The sequence below is a fragment of the Poromitra crassiceps genome, assembly GCF_964638095.1.
Source record: "Poromitra crassiceps genome assembly, chromosome: 27".
NCBI lineage: Eukaryota > Metazoa > Chordata > Actinopteri > Beryciformes > Melamphaidae > Poromitra > Poromitra crassiceps.
The window spans coordinates 15,739,076-15,756,825 of NC_139650.1; the positions used below are offsets into that span (position 1 = coordinate 15,739,076).

The following is a 17,750-nucleotide window of genomic DNA, read 5'->3' on the forward strand; positions in this document are numbered from 1 at the left end:
TCATCTTTCAACAGCCGAGGATTGTTTTCTGCTAGGATTTTGTGGACACAAAATATCTCAAAAGAACTAATAGAATGTGTGCTTTCTCTGTCTAAAAGAGTTAGTTTGTAGAGTTAGTAGTTATGTATGCATTAGCAAGTGTGTATACTGTATTGTGTGTGTGTGTGTGTGTGTGTGTGTGTGTTTGTGTGTGTGTGTGTGTGTGTGTGTGTGTGTGTGTGTGTGTGTGTGTGTGTGTGTGTGTGTGTGTGTGTGTGTGTGTGTGTGTGTGTGCGTGCGCGTGCGTGCGTGCGTGATTCGGTAGAACAGGCAGAACAGTCACTTTAACGATTTATTTTTGGCATCAGTGAGCCATCAGACATCTAAACAATATCGTTCTGAACATATAGTTCCTCCATAAGCACCCCCACCCCCCTCTCCTTCAAACTCCTCCCTCCGTAGGTGTGTCTCTGGTGGCTTTGCAGTGTTTGTCACAGGCGAGTTTCTGCTGCCTGTCTGTCTGTGCTGCTGCTGCTGGCGCGGCCGCTCGTCGGGCGAGTCTGGATTAGACTGTAAAATCGGGCTCGTTCGTTTCTGGGTTTTCGGTTGTGAGCTTTGATGAAGCTGCGTGCGATTCTTTCTGCTGGTGTTTCAAAGTGTGTTGCACCCATAATCTATTATGCAAATTTGCAATCCTCCACCGCCAGCTCCGAGCGCGAAAGCGAAAGCGTTTTCGCCAATCCATTTTCATGAGAATGGCTTCCTCAAGCGGCTGTTTTTTCTTGGCTTTCTCTCGTCTGGAGAGCACTGTCGCCACTTAGTGGGTCGGTAAAATAGATTATACACATTCAATACCTCCAATATTTTTATAGGAGATGTAAAAGGGTTAGATCCACGTCCCACCGTCAAAAACTGCCGTTGACGAGATATCTCGTCCACGGCAGTCAACCGTTGGTTTCTGCTTGACGAGATATCTCGTCCACGGCAGTGAACGTGTTAATAATGTAATTTCACTTTTTCATATCAAGGATCCCTATTTACACATTTTGGCCACAGACTCTCCATTTGATAACATTTTGTCTTCAGGACCCAAATCTGAGAAGATGTTTGTGTCGTGTGTTGTGTGTTGTGTGTGTGTGTGTGTGTGTTGTGTGTTGTATTGTTTGACATGATTTTGTCCAGAAATGCATGATTATCTGTAATATAGGTAGATAGCAGTGAAACTATTATCAATATAAAAAAATGTCTATGTTCTCCAATTGTGTTAACTTCATGTAAATAAAATAGGAGCTCGAGGTGTGGAGGTCTGGGGGCATACGTATCTGAAATGTACATGATATGAGGCTTCACAAAGTGGATTACTAATCTACCTGAGAGGAGGAGTAATGTGTGTGTGTTTACCAGCGTCTGGTGAAAAGAAAACGTTTAGCTTTTGAGTCTCTGTGACAGCGCTCTGTGTCTTCAGTCTCTGTGACAGCACGTGGAGCTCGGGGGAAAGCTGCTCATTGCACCGCTTTGAGGCACCAGGCTGGAGGTGTTTTATGGAGCTTCCTCCTGAAGGAAGAGTGTTGCTTTTCTCCACTTGCTGGTTTTGTGGGACAATAACGTTGCTTCTGGGCAACTTTAGGAGTGAAGTAGCACTTCATAAGGTGGCCAAGAGCGCCCTCTATCGCATGGTGGTGAAAACACAGATTAACGTAATATCACGTCAACGGCGGGGAATGAGATAATAGGATCATGTTTTGCAGTGCATGTGTGAGCAACTCCTAGGCTCACCCTGGCTGCCGTAGCCTTGGTCCAGCGCGGAGCCGTCCCAGGACTCCATGGCCGAGTCCATGTAAAGCTCCGCCTCTGAGAGCTGATTGGTCCGCTGGCTGTCCGTCAAGTCATCCTCTTCCGGGTCGCTGAGGTCATTCTCCGTGGTGTCATCATCCAGCGTCTGCCTCTCCTCTGCATGTAGGAGACCAGAGGGTTCATCACATCAGCATCAAACAGCAGAAGACCTCTTCAGACATCCAGCCTGTTTTCAGACCAGGCTGTCTGGTTTGGGGCGGCCCGATGGGTCATTGGGCTAAGGTGCGTACCATGTAATGTAACTGCCACATTCTGGATTTGAATCTGGCCTGGATGGGACCATTGTCACAATTCATCCCGCTCTTACTCACCCAATGTTCCCTCTCCCTCTATCTTTCCAAATCTGTTGATTTAGTTTTAGTATCTTACGCCAAGTGCAAGTGCAAGGGTGAGTGTTAACTCTAAGGCTTTTCACACTGCATGACCTTAGCCAGGGGATATATTAGCCCTGGGCTAAGAATAGGGCTGATAGCCCTGGGCCAACTTAGCCCATTTTCACACACACACATTTGTTAACCCAGGTTAACCTAAACCAAGTGCTATTTGTTTGTGCCTGGGTTTAGGTTAATCTGGGTTAACAAATGTGTGTGTGTGAAAAGGGGCTAAGTTGGTCCAGGGCTATCTTAAGTTACCCAGGGCTATACGATTCACACTGCAGTACTAGCCCAGGGTTAGTGGAGCCCAGGGCCGTTGCAACCAGTGCTACTAGAATACTAGATACAGCTTGGCCCCATCTCTGACCCCGTTTCACACTGGCAACTTTTAGCCCTGTGTTTAGATGGAAAGACGGGGCTCCAGAGCTCCAGAGCTCCAGAGCTCCCGAGCAGGGCCAGCTAGCCCTGGGCTAAAGTCGGGGTTAGCCCACTTTGGAGTGTTCCAGGATTGTGCAAGTGTGCGAGCTTTCTTAGCCTGGGGCTAACAGCTCCCTTATCCCGAGGCTAAGAGACTCACTTAACCCCAGCTAAGTGTAGTGTGAAAAGCCATTTTGCTAGTTTCTAGCACAAAACTTATTTCGCAGTTTTTTTAAAGACCGCTGCGATATAATCGACTTCTGAACTTTTGTGGGTGTGGCCTAGTTCACAAAAATCGCCCTAACTTCGGAACGCATTGTCTGTTGCAAATGCACCTTGGTACAGGTGTGCAGCTCTGAGCTGATAAAAAAACAATTGTGTCATCTCTACTATAGGGGGCGCTATGGCAACAATAAGTACCCGTAGCTCACAAACCACAAGAGCGACTGTTCCCAAATTGGTTCATAGGGTACTCTTCTACTCTGGCCTAAATAATTACACCGATTGACCTCACGGTGGCGCTATAGCTGCCCTCTTTATGTTTTGGTCCATAACTTTGGAACCGTAGCTTCTACGATCAAAATTCTTTCTGCCCTGGTTTCCTTGGCTCCTCCCTAGCAAACATTTACAAATGCCCTGGCGATCAGCCGGAAACACCCTAGCAACCAGTTAGTACACCCTTGCAACCACCTACAGACGTTCTAGCTACACATTGCCGATTGGGGATGGATTTATACGGGTTCCTTGGCTCATTAAGCATCTACTGATATAGACCACGCCCATTTCCGTCTAACTAGCCATTCCGAATTTTGTCCAAAAGCGTTTTTTCGCTATTTCTCCTTCAAATTTGGTCAAATCTTCACCAAACCACATCACACAGCTTGTGTGGACTGTCCTGCACAAAACTTGTTCTGCCAGTTTTTGAAAGACCGCACCGTTGCGATATAATTGACTTGCTAAGTGTTGTGGGTGGGGCCTATTTCACAGAAATCGCTATTTCGCCTTCTAATTTTGTCCAAACTTCACCAAACCACAGCACACAGCATGTGTGGACTGTGCTGCTCAAAACTTATTTTGTGGTTTTTTGAAAGCCTGCACCGCAGCATAGGCTATTTCATCATGAACTTATGATTTTGGGATACTGTAATTAGAACAATAGAAGTTGAAGAAAAGGCACCATGAGGCTATACAGATGGGTGGGGTCCTTTTAAAGCAGCTACGAGCAAGATTTTCGATTGTTATACACATCTTTTAGAATTTTACAACATACATGAATGTATTATAATAAAATGTTTTATTAAATGCAACTACATAATGAAATAATTATTTTCTAGGGCTTTCTTACCATACTGATTTTCCATTATATCCTTCATACTTTTGCCACCGACAGCCCTCCACATTAACAATGTCACTGCCTGCTACAACCAACAGGCTTGTCAATGCTTTTCTGCGCTGGCCATATGCTAGGTTTCCACCTAGCCTTGTTTCTTTTAATTACCACTGGGTCACTGAAACACTCCTTTGCTGCACTGACACAGAGGTAATTAAAAGAAAAAAAGGGAGAATTTGATTGCTAGAAACTAGCATATAACGCTTGCCCTTGCCCTTGCACTGGGTGTAAGTCAGATATGGCCCAATAGTCTTTTGACTAAAATGCCATTCAATATTAGTCATATTTCAGTCATCAGAAATGTTTTAGTTTTAGTCTAGAAATATCTATGAATCTGTTATTATGGAATGGTATTAAGGTTTGAGCATGCAATACAGACACAGATTTAACTGTTTAACTTCTTCTTCTTGTCTTCTGATAGATCTCTTCCCAACTCATCCCTCCCTAACATTTTCGGCTAGTTTTTATTTGTTGACAAAAATGTCAATAGATTTCCTCATAGTTTTTGTCATTACAACTTTGTTTTTACTTAGTTAGGGTCTAGTTTTCATCAGTGAAAATAGGTAGTTGAAAAACATTTTTCGTCATAGTTTTCGTTGACGAAATGAACAGTGGATACTTACTGTCTAGCTGCTTCTTGATCTTGAGGGTGACGGTCTCTCGGGCCATCTGCAGCAGGTGGATGGCCTCACTCAGCGGCTTGCCTCTCAGACTTACGCTGTTGATCGCCAGGATACGATCCCCCACATGGATAGCCCCTGTCCTGGACACACATGAAAACATACACACGCACACACACGCGCACGCACACACACACACACACACACACACACACACACACACACACACACACACACACACACACACACATACGGTAGTCTTGTACACTTGTTGTATTTTTGTGAAAAAAATTAGCACTTATGGGAGGAGGTCGTCTCTCTCTTGAATAAATTATTTGAATCCCAGATGACTTTGTGTATACTGGGTCTGTTGCCGGACAATATTGTTATGAATAAACAGAAGAGCCTATGGGTTCGTCTGGCCACAACAACAGGATGTAGAATTATATTGAGACACTGGAAATCGTGTAGCCCATGTGATTTTAAAGAATGGATTGAGCTGATGACGAGAATGGCCAATTTTGAAAGGATTACGTATAGAATAAAGTGTAGAGGTTAGGGTTAGAGTTAGGGTGTTTTCCATAGGGTGTGGGGTTCTTTTCTGGCCTTGATCGGGGGAGTGTCTGACTGAAGTTTGTGGACACTTGATGTGATGAGCTGGTAACACTCAGAGGTAAATTATGGCACTTTTTTCTTTTGTTTTTGTTTTGTTTTTGTCTGCGATGGTGTAGGTTTTGTGTTGTCCATCCATGTTTGTATCTTATGTTTATACTGTGTTGAATGGCTGTGTGCAGCCTAGTATTGAGAAGGGGGAAGATGTCTGTGGGTGTGGATATCATTTTGGTATACTACCCTGTGTTTTTGTTTTTATTTTTATTTTGGTTAATAAGTTGTTAGTGTGTAAAAAATAGAAAAGAAAAGAGGGGACAGAGAACTTGTCATTTGAAATGAATGTGATGTTTTGACATCTGCTGTATTCTTGTCCTGTCAAAAATATAAATAAAAAGAAAAGAAAAGAAAAAATAACTACCTGACCATGTCTCAAGCTGCTATTTATTCACTGAGCCGCTCTTTGTTCTAAATCCAAGAGTCACAGACTCCACCCCGAGAACCGGAGAGGTCACGGCCCCTGATAGCCAATATGGGGAGGGGTCACGACCTTTACCGCCAAAAGACATAACTGTGATTCTGACCACCAAAGGAGAGACTGTTCTCACTCTGTGTGTGTGTGTGTGTGTGTGTGTGTGTGTGTGTGTGTGTGTGTGTGTGTGTGTGTGTGTGTGTGTGCGTGCGTGCGTGCGCGTGCGTGTGTGTGTGTGTGTACCTCTCAGCCAGCCCTCTCTTGCTCAGGTCTGATATGGTGATGTGGTCAAAGGGCTCCTCGGTGCCTGAGATGGTGATACCCAGCGGGCCTCCATACCGCCTCAGCTCCACCGTGTAGATAATGCTGCCTGATGTCTCCTGCTCATCTGACACACACACACATACACGCACATACACACACGCACACGCATGCACACACACACACACGTTAGTCTAACGTTTCAGCTCGTGTGGAGTAGATGATACTGCCTGACTTCTCCTGTTCATTTGAAATATACATAGGAACACACACACACTTTATTCCAGGAAGTAGGTCATGAGTAAAACTCGTGTGGAGAAAAGGCAGATGAGGAGACAGTTTCCATGGCAACCAAGGAGAAGACCATCAAGTCATCATGTAGCGTGAACAAACAATCACTGCACATCTCACTCCCTGTGTGTGTGTGTGTGTGTGTGTGTGTGTGTGTGTGTATGTATGTATGTATGTATATGTGTGTGTGTGTGTGTGTGTGTGTGTGTGTGTGTGTGTGCGTGTGTGTGTGTGTGTGTGTGTGTGTGTGTGTGTGTGTGTGTGTGTGTGTGTGTGTGTGTGTGTTTGTGTGTTAAGGGTTGCATGAACTCGTCGACGTGACGTGTCGAGTGTTGAACTCTTACGCGTTGATGCCGAAAAGTCGTCATGTGGTTAGAGACTTGCTGCTCCAGGCAACAACCTGCCAGAGCTGCTCTTCTTCTCTTTTTCACACATTTCTCTCTAGGCTATATTGACTTTTTCTACCTTTAGTTGGTCATCAAAGTAGTAAGTTTCAGTAGATACAGATACACACTCACAAGCCTTCAGCTGCTCCGCTGACGGCTGCTCGTCTCCTCTCCACTCAAAGGCAGAGCAGCACCCAGAGTGTGTGTGTATGTGTGTGTGTGTATGTGTTTATTTCTGCTTTATTACATGGCCTTGTTGAATACTCGATTCTGATTGGTTAATCACTTCATTCAGCTATGCACAAAGCCACGTCAGTCCTATCAATGCGCACAAGGGACTCCAGTCAATTTAACAAGCTCATTTGCGACATGCTGTAGTTAGCTAATAACAATCTGTTAAAATGACACGGTAACATTAGCCTACCAAACACATTGTGCGTTGGAGAGGTAACGCGCCCCGGTACCTTGTGTGTTAGTGAGGTAACGCGCCCCGGTACCTTGTGTGTTAGTGAGGTGATGCACGCCGGTACCTTGTGTGTTAGTGAGGTGATGCACGCCGGTACCTTGTGTGTTAGTGAGGTGATGCACGCCGGTACCTTGTGTGTTAGTGAGGTAACGCGCCCCGGTACCTTGTGTGTTAGTGAGGTAACGCGCCCCGGTACCTTGTGTGTTAGTGAGGTAACGCGCCCCGGTACCTTGTGTGTTAGTGAGGTGATGCACGCCGGTACCTTGTGTGTTAGTGAGGTGATGCACGCCGGTACCTTGTGTGTTAGTGAGGTGATGCACGCCGGTACCTTGTGTGTTAGTGAGGTGATGCACGCCGGTACCTTGTGTGTTAGTGAGGTAACGCGCCCCGGTACCTTGTGTGTTAGTGAGGTGATGCACGCCGGTACCTTGTGTGTTAGTGAGGTGATGCACGCCGGTACCTTGTGTGTTAGTGAGGTGATGCACGCCGGTACCTTGTGTGTTAGTGAGGTAACGCGCCCCGGTACCTTGAGTGTTAGTGAGGTAACGCGCCCCGGTACCTTGTGTGTTAGTGAGGTGATGCACGCCGGTACCTTGTGTGTTAGTGAGGTGATGCACGCCGGTACCTTGTGTGTTAGTGAGGTGATGCACGCCGGTACCTTGTGTGTTAGTGAGGTGATGCACGCCGGTACCTTGTGTGTTAGTGAGGTGATGCACGCCGGTACCTTGTGTGTTAGTGAGGTAACGCGCCCCGGTACCTTGTGTGTTAGTGAGGTAACGCGCCCCGGTACCTTGTGTGTTAGTGAGGTGATGCACGGCGGTACCTTGTGTGTTAGTGAGGTGATGCACGCCGGTACCTTGTGTGTTAGTGAGGTGATGCACGCCGGTACCTTGTGTGTTAGTGAGGTAACGCGCCCCGGTACCTTGTGTGTTAGTGAGGTAACGCGCCCCGGTACCTTGTGTGTTAGTGAGGTGATGCACGCCAGTACCTTGTGTGTTAGTGAGGTGATGCACGCCGGTACCTTGTGTGTTAGTGAGGTGATGCACGCCGGTACCTTGTGTGTTAGTGAGGTGATGCACGCCGGTACCTTGTGTGTTAGTGAGGTGATGCACGCCGGTACCTTGTGTGTTAGTGAGGTGATGCGCCCCGGTACCTTGTGTGTTAGTGAGGTAACGCGCCCCGGTACCTTGTGTGTTAGTGAGGTGATGCGCCCCGGTACCTTGTGTGTTAGTGAGGTAACGCGCCCCGGTACCTTGTGTGTTAGTGAGGTAACGCGCCCCGGTACCTTGTGTGTTAGTGAGGTGATGCACGCTGGTACCTTGTGTGTTAGTGAGGTAACGCGCCCCGGTACCTTGTGTGTTAGTGAGGTGATGCACGCCGGTACCTTGTGATACCGGGGGAAATATAAGAGTATGAGTTCAGAGTGAGAACGTGTTGCACATTTGCAACTGAATATATTGTAGCGATCTGGTCGTTTCTCCCCAGACTCAAACATTAAGCCCCAAACGCACAGAAAGCATTAATTGACGCGCCTCATTTGAGGCGTGTCGATTTCTGCTCCTATAGCGCAGAGGTTCTCAAATGATTTTCAGCCAAGGACCCCTTACAACATAGAAAATCTACCGGGGACCCCCTCATTCCGATTTGTGATTTTGGGCTAAGCTTAATTGTTTCCACGGTAACGTGCTTGACATTGAAATTGATAGGTTTGTTAGATTAGAATGTAATCCATGCACCATTTTAGATTCAAAGCATACAATATTTTCGTTGAACTATGAAGCTTTTGCACACAAAGTTATTTTTCTTTTCCCTGGCAAAGTGCCACAGACCCCCGGACCCCCATTTGAGAACCACTGGTTTAGATGGTCGTGTGGTCATCGGAGGCGTAGGCCCCCCAGTTGCGTAAAAGAGCGGAAGGGCGCCACAAACGGGATGGTTGGCCGAAGCGCAGGGGCTGCGCCTCCCACAGGGGAGGCAGTAGTCGGCTATCCATCCATTTGTTTTTATGCAAAATTTCAATTTGCGCATAGAAAAACTGTGAAATTCGCAAAAACCTCCAAATATGTGAAAAAAGTTTTACGCTTGAGGGAGGTGGAAAAGTCGGGTGTATCAATGAAAGGAAGATGCGATACGTGCAGTGGAAACATATTCCGTTGTCTCTCCATTCAAAAACCATGCAGTTTACCCTGATCACTGCAAAACCTGACATGCCGTGTAGCCTACAGTACACACAATAGGGCTACACACGGTAAATAATGGTAAATACGCAGCACAATACCCGCCGTAAAACAAAAGAAGCCTGGGATATTAACTTTAAGGCGACTCACTTCTAGAATTTAATGAAATTGTATTCACTTACTATCTGCGTGGATTATGACGTTATGTTTGCCAAGTCGCACCTGGTAATCCAGGAATTGTGTTTTATGGTACCTTTGTCTACTTGTAGGCCTAGATCAAGAAACTTTAAATGAATAACATTAGATGTGTTTAACAGAGCTGTATATCGGGTCTAGCAGCTGATCAGCAGCTCAGACAGCGTCAAACACGAGGTGATTGACAGCTCTATTATAATAATTCACATAATAGCAGCGGATGGAGGGATATGGGGGGGGGGTATTTTATACTGATGAAAATCTGATGATAATACGCTACCTGGAGAATGGCACACCTAAGCCCCTGGAGGGTTTTTAGGCAATTCTCCTGCACATTCAATGCTGATTATATATTGTATTTTTGTGTAATTGTTTTTATATGTGTAAATAAACAACAACAACAACAACAACAACAACAACAACAACAACAATATCATAGAAACATGTTAGTAGCTAAAGATGTTTGGTTAGAGAAATTCCATGAATATTGGCATGAATACTGCACAAATTTAACAATCGGGTTAGGGTTTTTCGGCACATTTTCTCTCTACTGAAGTGTTAAAACTGTTAGCACCATTCATAACCCCTCATTTTTTTTAATGGTTTTGTTATATTTTACTGTCCTTTTGGCTTCTTAGTGTTTTGTTATCACCTACTTTATATTCTATTGTGTGCTTATATTCAAGGTATCTTTTTCTCTTTTGTTGCAGCAACAACCTAACCAATGACGTTTCATCATATCTTTTCTTCAAGTAGAATGAGAACCATTTCTCTCGGCCTGGGCGTGAGTCTGAGTTGAAGTCAACATCGCCACCCAGTGGTCAAACACAGTGAGTGCATATTTCTATAAACTGTTGAATGAACCACCATACACACATACATTTACCATCTATACATGCATACGCATACGTGCACACACACACACACACACACACACACACACACACACACACACACACACACACACACACACACACACACACACACACACACACACACACACACACACACACACACACACACACACACACACACACACCTGAGTTGTCTTCGTCTTTGCGTATCTTTAGTTTGACCAGTTCTTCACAGTGCTGTAGGATCTGATCTGCGTGGTCTTTGGAGCAGTTCTCCAGTCTGATGTTGTCTATGGCCAACAGCCTATCACCAGGCTGCAGCGTGCCCGTCCTTCAGGGGGTGAGAGAGAGCGAACGAGAGAGAGGAAAAGGGAGAACGAGAGGATGAGAGGATGAGTGGGAACGAGTGAATGTAATTTGTATCACAAGTTTCACCTCCGTATTATATTATAATAATAATAAACTTTATTTATATAGCACTTTTCAAACACAGTTACAAAGTGCTTTACAAATAAAAGAGAACAATTAATCATCACTCACTCTACCAAAAACGCACAATCACAAGAGCGCAAAAGATAGTTTCTGATCCATCTCATCCAGCTAACCACCTGTTCCAACTGCTGCAGTGCCCTCTGGCGGTGCTACAGATCCATATCCACCAAAACAACCCGGTTCAAAAACAGCTTTTTCCCCACAGCCATCAGGTCACTGAACTCCACTCACTCCTGAAGCAATACGCCATGCTCAATTTCTGTTCATGTTGAATGTCCTGTATTTGTCTTTATATGCTACCTGTACTGTCTGTGTATTGTCTGATATCTGTACTGTACATGTTTTTTTGCTGACACAGTAGCTAATGTACTGTAATATGCTATACCGAAAGCAAATTCTGCCGACTTTGTTGTGCAGTCCTTAATAAATGAATCTGAATCTGAATCTTAAAATGTGCAAAGAATAAAACAGACTAAAACCCATGGAACCAAACACATTATAAAAACGAAATACATGAACTTATGTGGAAAACATGCTACATCAAAGTCCTCGCCAAATGTGCCGAGGGCTGCGCCACGACTGGCGAGCCTGCCGCCACAGCTGGTGACCTTGACCTTTGACCACCAAAATGTAATCAGTTCATCCTTGAGTCCAGGTGGACGTTTGAGGCAAATTTGATGAAATTCCGTGAAGGCGTTCCATATCACGTTAACGAACATCGGACGGACAGACGGACGGACAACCCGAAACCATAATGCCTTCGGCTTGGCTCTCACTGGCGGAGGCATAATAAAATCACTGAAAAGCAGTTTTAAACAGGTGGGTTTTTAACAGCAATTTAAAAGATGAGACAGAGTTTGCAGCCTGATCTCCTCAGGCAAGTAGTTCCAGAGTCTGGGAGCCGTGACTGCAAAAGCTCTGTCCCCTTTGTGAATTAGTCTGAACCTCAGAAGAGCAAGTACTGATGCATCTGATGATCTCAGGGAGTGGGAAGGGGTATAGGGCAATAAGAGCTGGGATACAGTATAGATAGCTTGGGGCAAGGCCTCTCTGGGCTTTGTAGGTAATCAACAAAATATTCAAATGTATTCTAAAAACAACAGGTAGCAGTGTAGGGAGCAGGTAGCAGTGTAGGGAGCAGGTAGCAGTGTAGGGAGCAGGTAGCAGTGTAGGGAGCAGGTAGCCAGTGTAGGGAGCAGGTAGCCAGTGTAGGGAGCAGGTAGTCAGTGTAGGGAGCAGGTAGTCAGTGTAGGGAGCAGGTAGCAGTGTAGGGAGCAGGTAGCAGTGTAGGGAGCAGGTAGCAGTGTAGGGAGCAGGTAGCAGTGTAGGGAGCAGGTAGTCAGTGTAGGGAGCAGGTAGCAGTGTAGGGAGCAGGTAGCAGTGTAGGGAGCAGGTAGCAGTGTAGGGAGCAGGTAGCAGTGTAGGGAGCAGGTAGCAGTGTAGGGAGCAGGTAGCAGTGTAGGGAGCAGGTAGCAGTGTAGGGAGCAGGTAGCAGTGTAGGGAGCAGGTAGCAGTGTAGGGAGCAGGTAGTCAGTGTAGGGAGCAGGTAGCAGTGTAGGGAGCAGGTAGCAGTGTAGGGAGCAGGTAGCAGTGTAGGGAGCAGGTAGCAGTTTAGGGAGCAGGTAGCAGTGTAGGGAGCAGGTAGCAGTGTAGGGAGCAGGTAGCAGTGTAGGGAGCAGGTAGCAGTGTAGGGAGCAGGTAGCAGTGTAGGGAGCAGGTAGCAGTGTAGGGAGCAGGTAGCAGTGTAGGGAGCAGGTAGTCAGTGTAGGGAGCAGGTAGCAGTGTAGGGAGCAGGTAGCAGTGTAGGGAGCAGGTAGCCAGTGTAGGGAGCAGGTAGCCAGTGTAGGGAGCAGGTAGCAGTGTAGGGAGCAGGTAGCCAGTGTAGGGAGCAGGTAGCAGTGTAGGGAGCAGGTAGCAGTGTAGGGAGCAGGTAGCCAGTGTAGGGAGCAGGTAGCAGTGTAGGGAGCAGGTAGCAGTGTAGGGAGCAGGTAGCCAGTGTAGGGAGCAGGTAGCAGTGTAGGGAGCAGGTAGCAGTGTAGGGAGCAGGTAGCAGTGTAGGGAGCAGGTAGCAGTGTAGGGAGCAGGTAGCAGTGTAGGGAGCAGGTAGCCAGTGTAGGGAGCAGGTAGCAGTGTAGGGAGCAGGTAGCAGTGTAGGGAGCAGGTAGCAGTGTAGGGAGCAGGTAGCAGTGTAGGTAGCAGTGTAGGGAGCAGGTAGCAGTGTAGGGAGCAGGTAGCAGTGTAGGGAGCAGGTAGCAGTGTAGGGAGCAGGTAGCCAGTGTAGGGAGCAGGTAGCAGTGTAGGGAGCAGGTAGCAGTGTAGGGAGCAGGTAGCAGTGTAGGGAGCAGGTAGCAGTGTAGGGAGCAGGTAGCAGTGTAGGGAGCAGGTAGCAGTGTAGGGAAGCCAGGACTGGTGAAATAAATGTGACCATGTTTCCAAGTTAAGATCCTGGCAGCAGAGCTGGTGGCAGAAGAGGGATTTTCTGATGCCAGAGAGCAGGGAGTTACAGTGGTTTGGCAGAATAGAATAGAACAGAATAGAATAGAATAGAATAGAACAGAACAGAATAGAATAGAACAGAACAGAACAGAATAGAATAGAATAGAATAGAATAGAACAGAACAGAATAGAATAGAATAGAATAGAACAGAACAGAATAGAATAGAATAGAACAGAACAGAACAGAACAGAACAGAATAGAATAGAATAGAACAGAATAGAATAGAACAGAACAGAACAGAATAGAATAGAATAGAATAGAACAGAATAGAATAGAATAGAATAGAATAGAATAGAATAGAATAGAACAGAATAGAATAGAATAGAATAGAATAGAATAGAACAGAATAGAATAGAATAGAATAGAATAGAACATAACAGAACAGAACAGAATAGAATAGAATAGAATAGAATAGAATAGAATAGAACAGAATAGAATAGAATAGAATAGAACAGAATAGAATAGAATAGAATAGAACATAACAGAACAGAACAGAATAGAATAGAATAGAATAGAATAGAACAGAATAGAATAGAATAGAATAGAACATAACAGAACAGAACAGAATAGAATAGAACAGAATAGAATAGAATAGAATAGAATAGAATAGAACAGAATAGAATAGAATAGAATAGAACATAACAGAACAGAATAGAATAGAATAGAATAGAACAGAATAGGATACCTGTGCGCCATGCTGGCCTTCTTGATGTCAGAAATGATGAGAGGCTCTCCTGGTTTCTTACTGGCTGTGGAGGGAGATGACATCACCATAAACTAACAATATTATCTACAACAACTACAACAGTTACAGTAACACCTACAACCAGTGTTGTAGTACTGAGTCCCAGTCCTGGACTCATGTTCTGGACTTGTGATGCGACTTGGACTTCATGCATTCGGACGCGGAAGTTGGAGACGAGGACTCGAACTTGTTAATTGATGAAGACCTTTTTTGGTTAGTTTTCTTTGTAATAGGTCTTGAGAGCAAGCTCTCATTTTCAAGAGCGCCCTGTTACAAGGAACATATACAAGGGTTTACAGACAGACAAGATAAGAGCAATAAGAACAGATGATAATCAGCTAAAACATGTGCATTCCTCATGCAGTGTGCTCTCGAGGAGTACTCTAAATGAGTCCAGAGAGATCCATTTCTCCAGCTTCAGAGTGTCCTGGAGCATATTCCACTTGTTAGGGGCATAAAATGAAAAAGCTCTCACTCATGGAATACGCAGCCTGAGGTGAGATTGCGAGCGTGTACAGTAACTGGTGTTAATGTGATTAAGAAGTGAAGACAGATACAGTGGAAGCTGTCCAATCAAGGCTTTGTAAATAAATAAGAGACAGTGCTGCTCTCTTCTAGCTGTCAGAGAGGAGCCAGCTCACTTTTTCATACAAAATACAATGATGAGTAAGAAAACAATCACCTGTTATGAAGCGCAGGGCGCTGTGATACACAGTGTCAAGTGACTTCAAAGCAGTTGATGAGGCATGCATATATACAATATCTCCATAATCAAAAACAGACAATATTAGAGATAGTGCAGAATGAAAAAACAAGATCTATTTCTATACAGGAAACCAATTTTCCTCCTTAGTTTCTTTACAAGGTGATCTATATGCACGGTAAAGGACAATTTGGAATCTAGCCAGATGCCTATGGTATTTATATATTGATACAGTGCCATTATTCAATTTCGGGCAAGGGCAGGCACACCTTCCACACGACAAGCGAGAAGGGGATGTCTACATGACTGAGTCAACTGCCTTCACAAAGTGGTGTGTTTCTATAGTGATATCTAACTTCTTCAATCTTGCCCCTGACAAATACCCCATATTATAATAAAATGAAACAAAACTAATACTCAAACTAATAAAAAAATAAACTCAAACTAAACAAACTAAAGTCACTCTGGAAACTAACTGAAAACTAACTGAAAATAAGGATTAACAATGGAAAACAATACAAAACTACAATATCTCTGTCCTGTACGCTGTCATCCTCCTCACTTCCACTCCCACTCATCAGTGAAGTCATCAGTCTTCCAGTAGATGGCGCCATTGCACTGTACTGCCTCTCCAAGGTGCCTTAGAAAGTGATGGATGGCTCAGATTTCAAACACTTCCTAGTCCTTTGTAAGGTCACCTCAATCCATGTTTGACTAAACAACAACAACAACAACAACACCACCACCACCACCACACTGGATCCTCTGGCTTTATGCTGAAACATTTTTATTTTTCTCCCCAACATGTCAAGATAGCATTTTGCAAATTAAGTGCTGCAGTTAAAGGGACAGCTCACCCTACAACCCAAAATACATATTTGTCCTCTCACGTGTAGTGCTATTTATCCATCTCCATCTCCAGTCCTCTGCATCCAACCCCAGCAAACTGTTTTCCACCTTCTCCACCCTCATCAAGCCTCCCTCCCCTCCTCCCTCTCTGCTGATGATTTTCTCTACATGTGCCTACATTGCTCCTGTAGGTTCTCCTTGTACAACATCCACAAAATCCGCCCGTTTCTCACCAGGGAAGCGACACAACTCCTGGTCCAGTCACTTATTATCTCTCGCCTGGACTACTGCAACGTGCTTCTGGCCGGCCTTCCTGCCGCTGACATCCGACCGCTTCAGCTCATTCAGAACGCTGCAGCCCGTCTGGTATTCAACCAACCCAAATTCTCTCATGTCACTCTCCTCTTCCGGGACCTTCACTGGCTTCCCATCTCGGCACGCATTCAATTCAAAACACTGGTGTACTGCCTACAGGGCACCACAGCTCCCCTGTACCTGTCAGCTCCCCTGTACCTGCAATCCATGGTCAGGTTCCAAACCTCTCACCGCTCCCTTCGCTCCTCCACTAGTGCAGGACGCCTCACCCCTCCTTCACTACGGGGCCTCAAAAGTCGCTCATCCCGATCTCGACTCTTCTCGTCTCTGGCACCTCAATGGTGGAATGAGCTTCCACCTTCGGTCAAGACGGCCGAATCACTGCCAATCTTTCGGCAAAGACTAAAAACACACCTTTTCAGGCTCCATCTGGGCCCTTCTTGAACTAACATATTTCTCTTTCTCTCTCTCTCCCTCTCTCTCTCTCTAAAAAAAAGAAGAAAACAAACGTTACCACTATTCCTTCAGAAGTTGTAGTTGTCATATACTGTGTTGCATAGTTGATTTCTCTATTGCTGACAAAAATGTGTTATTGTAAGTCGCTTTGGATAAAAGCGTCTGTCAAATGACATAATGTAATGTACAGTAATGTAATCTAGATCATTTTGTGTTAGTTGCCTGAGTTTTGGAGATATCAGCCCTAGGGATCTCTGCCTTCTCTCCAATATAATGGAACTGGAACCTTGTTGTGATCATTGGGATTTTCTTTCAACCAAACTACACCCACTAGCTAGAAAATAGTTGCTAGATGAAACTGGTCTGTGGATTATCTTAAGTAACTGGCTCATGATTTCTGGAAAGAGACATTGCTGTTTTCAAATGTATTTTTGGGGCACTTTGAGCATCACAAGCCGCGTGCCATCCAGTTACATTGTATTGGAGAGAAGGCAGAAATCTCTACGCCCGATATCTCCAAAACTCAGGCAACTATCAAAAAACGACTGAGATTGATAAATAACACTACAGGTGAGAGGAAAATATGTATTTTGCATTTTAGGCTGAACTGTCTCTTTAAGGCTGTATACTAGAATAATGACACATGCAGTGCAGGTTTGGTTGAGGCTGAGATTGAACAGGATGAAACAAACTGAAGAGAGGAAGGGGTGACAGAGAGAGAGAGACACACACACACACACACACACACACACACACACACACACACACACACAGAGGGAGGTGACAGAGACACACACACACACACACACACACACACACACACACACACACAGAGGGAGGTGACAGAGAGAGAGACACACACACACACACACAGAGGGAGGTGACAGACAGATAAACACACACACACACACAGAGGGAGGTGACAGAGAGAGAGACACACACACACACACACACACACACACACACACACACACACACACACAGAGGGAGGTGACAGAGAGAGAGACACACACACACACACACACACACACACACACACACACACACACACACACACACACACACACACACACACACACACACACACACACACACACACAGAGGGAGGTGACAGACAGAGAGAGAGAGAGACTTTTTATTTTCATTCATATATACCCTTACTTGTATATATTTCGTTCAACAACCATCAAGCACAATTTTCTCTTTGCACCTTTTAAGTTAATGTTTATACTCTTATGTACAGCTGTTTACACACTTTAGAGATCTTCTATTGTATGCCCATGCTTAAGTTGACTACGCTTACGTATATTATCTGATTGCAATGTTACATAGCTGTTTACATAGCTCC

At 45.1% G+C, this 17,750-nt stretch overlaps 1 protein-coding gene across 1 annotated transcript in view; it reads right to left on the reverse strand.

Moving 5' to 3' along the window:
• The window catches only part of grip2b (glutamate receptor interacting protein 2b), a gene marked incomplete at both ends in the record, with an annotated part of 174,312 nt that overhangs the window by 19,078 nt on the left and 137,484 nt on the right, over positions 1-17,750 (reverse strand). Inside the window, 5 exons of the mRNA XM_083661630.1 lie at positions 1,756-1,929; positions 4,638-4,777; positions 5,959-6,103; positions 10,531-10,676; positions 14,020-14,083. Coding sequence (XP_083517756.1) covers positions 1,756-1,929; positions 4,638-4,777; positions 5,959-6,103; positions 10,531-10,676; positions 14,020-14,083 — 669 coding nt within the window. The remainder of the gene's footprint in view (positions 1-1,755; positions 1,930-4,637; positions 4,778-5,958; positions 6,104-10,530; positions 10,677-14,019; positions 14,084-17,750) is intronic.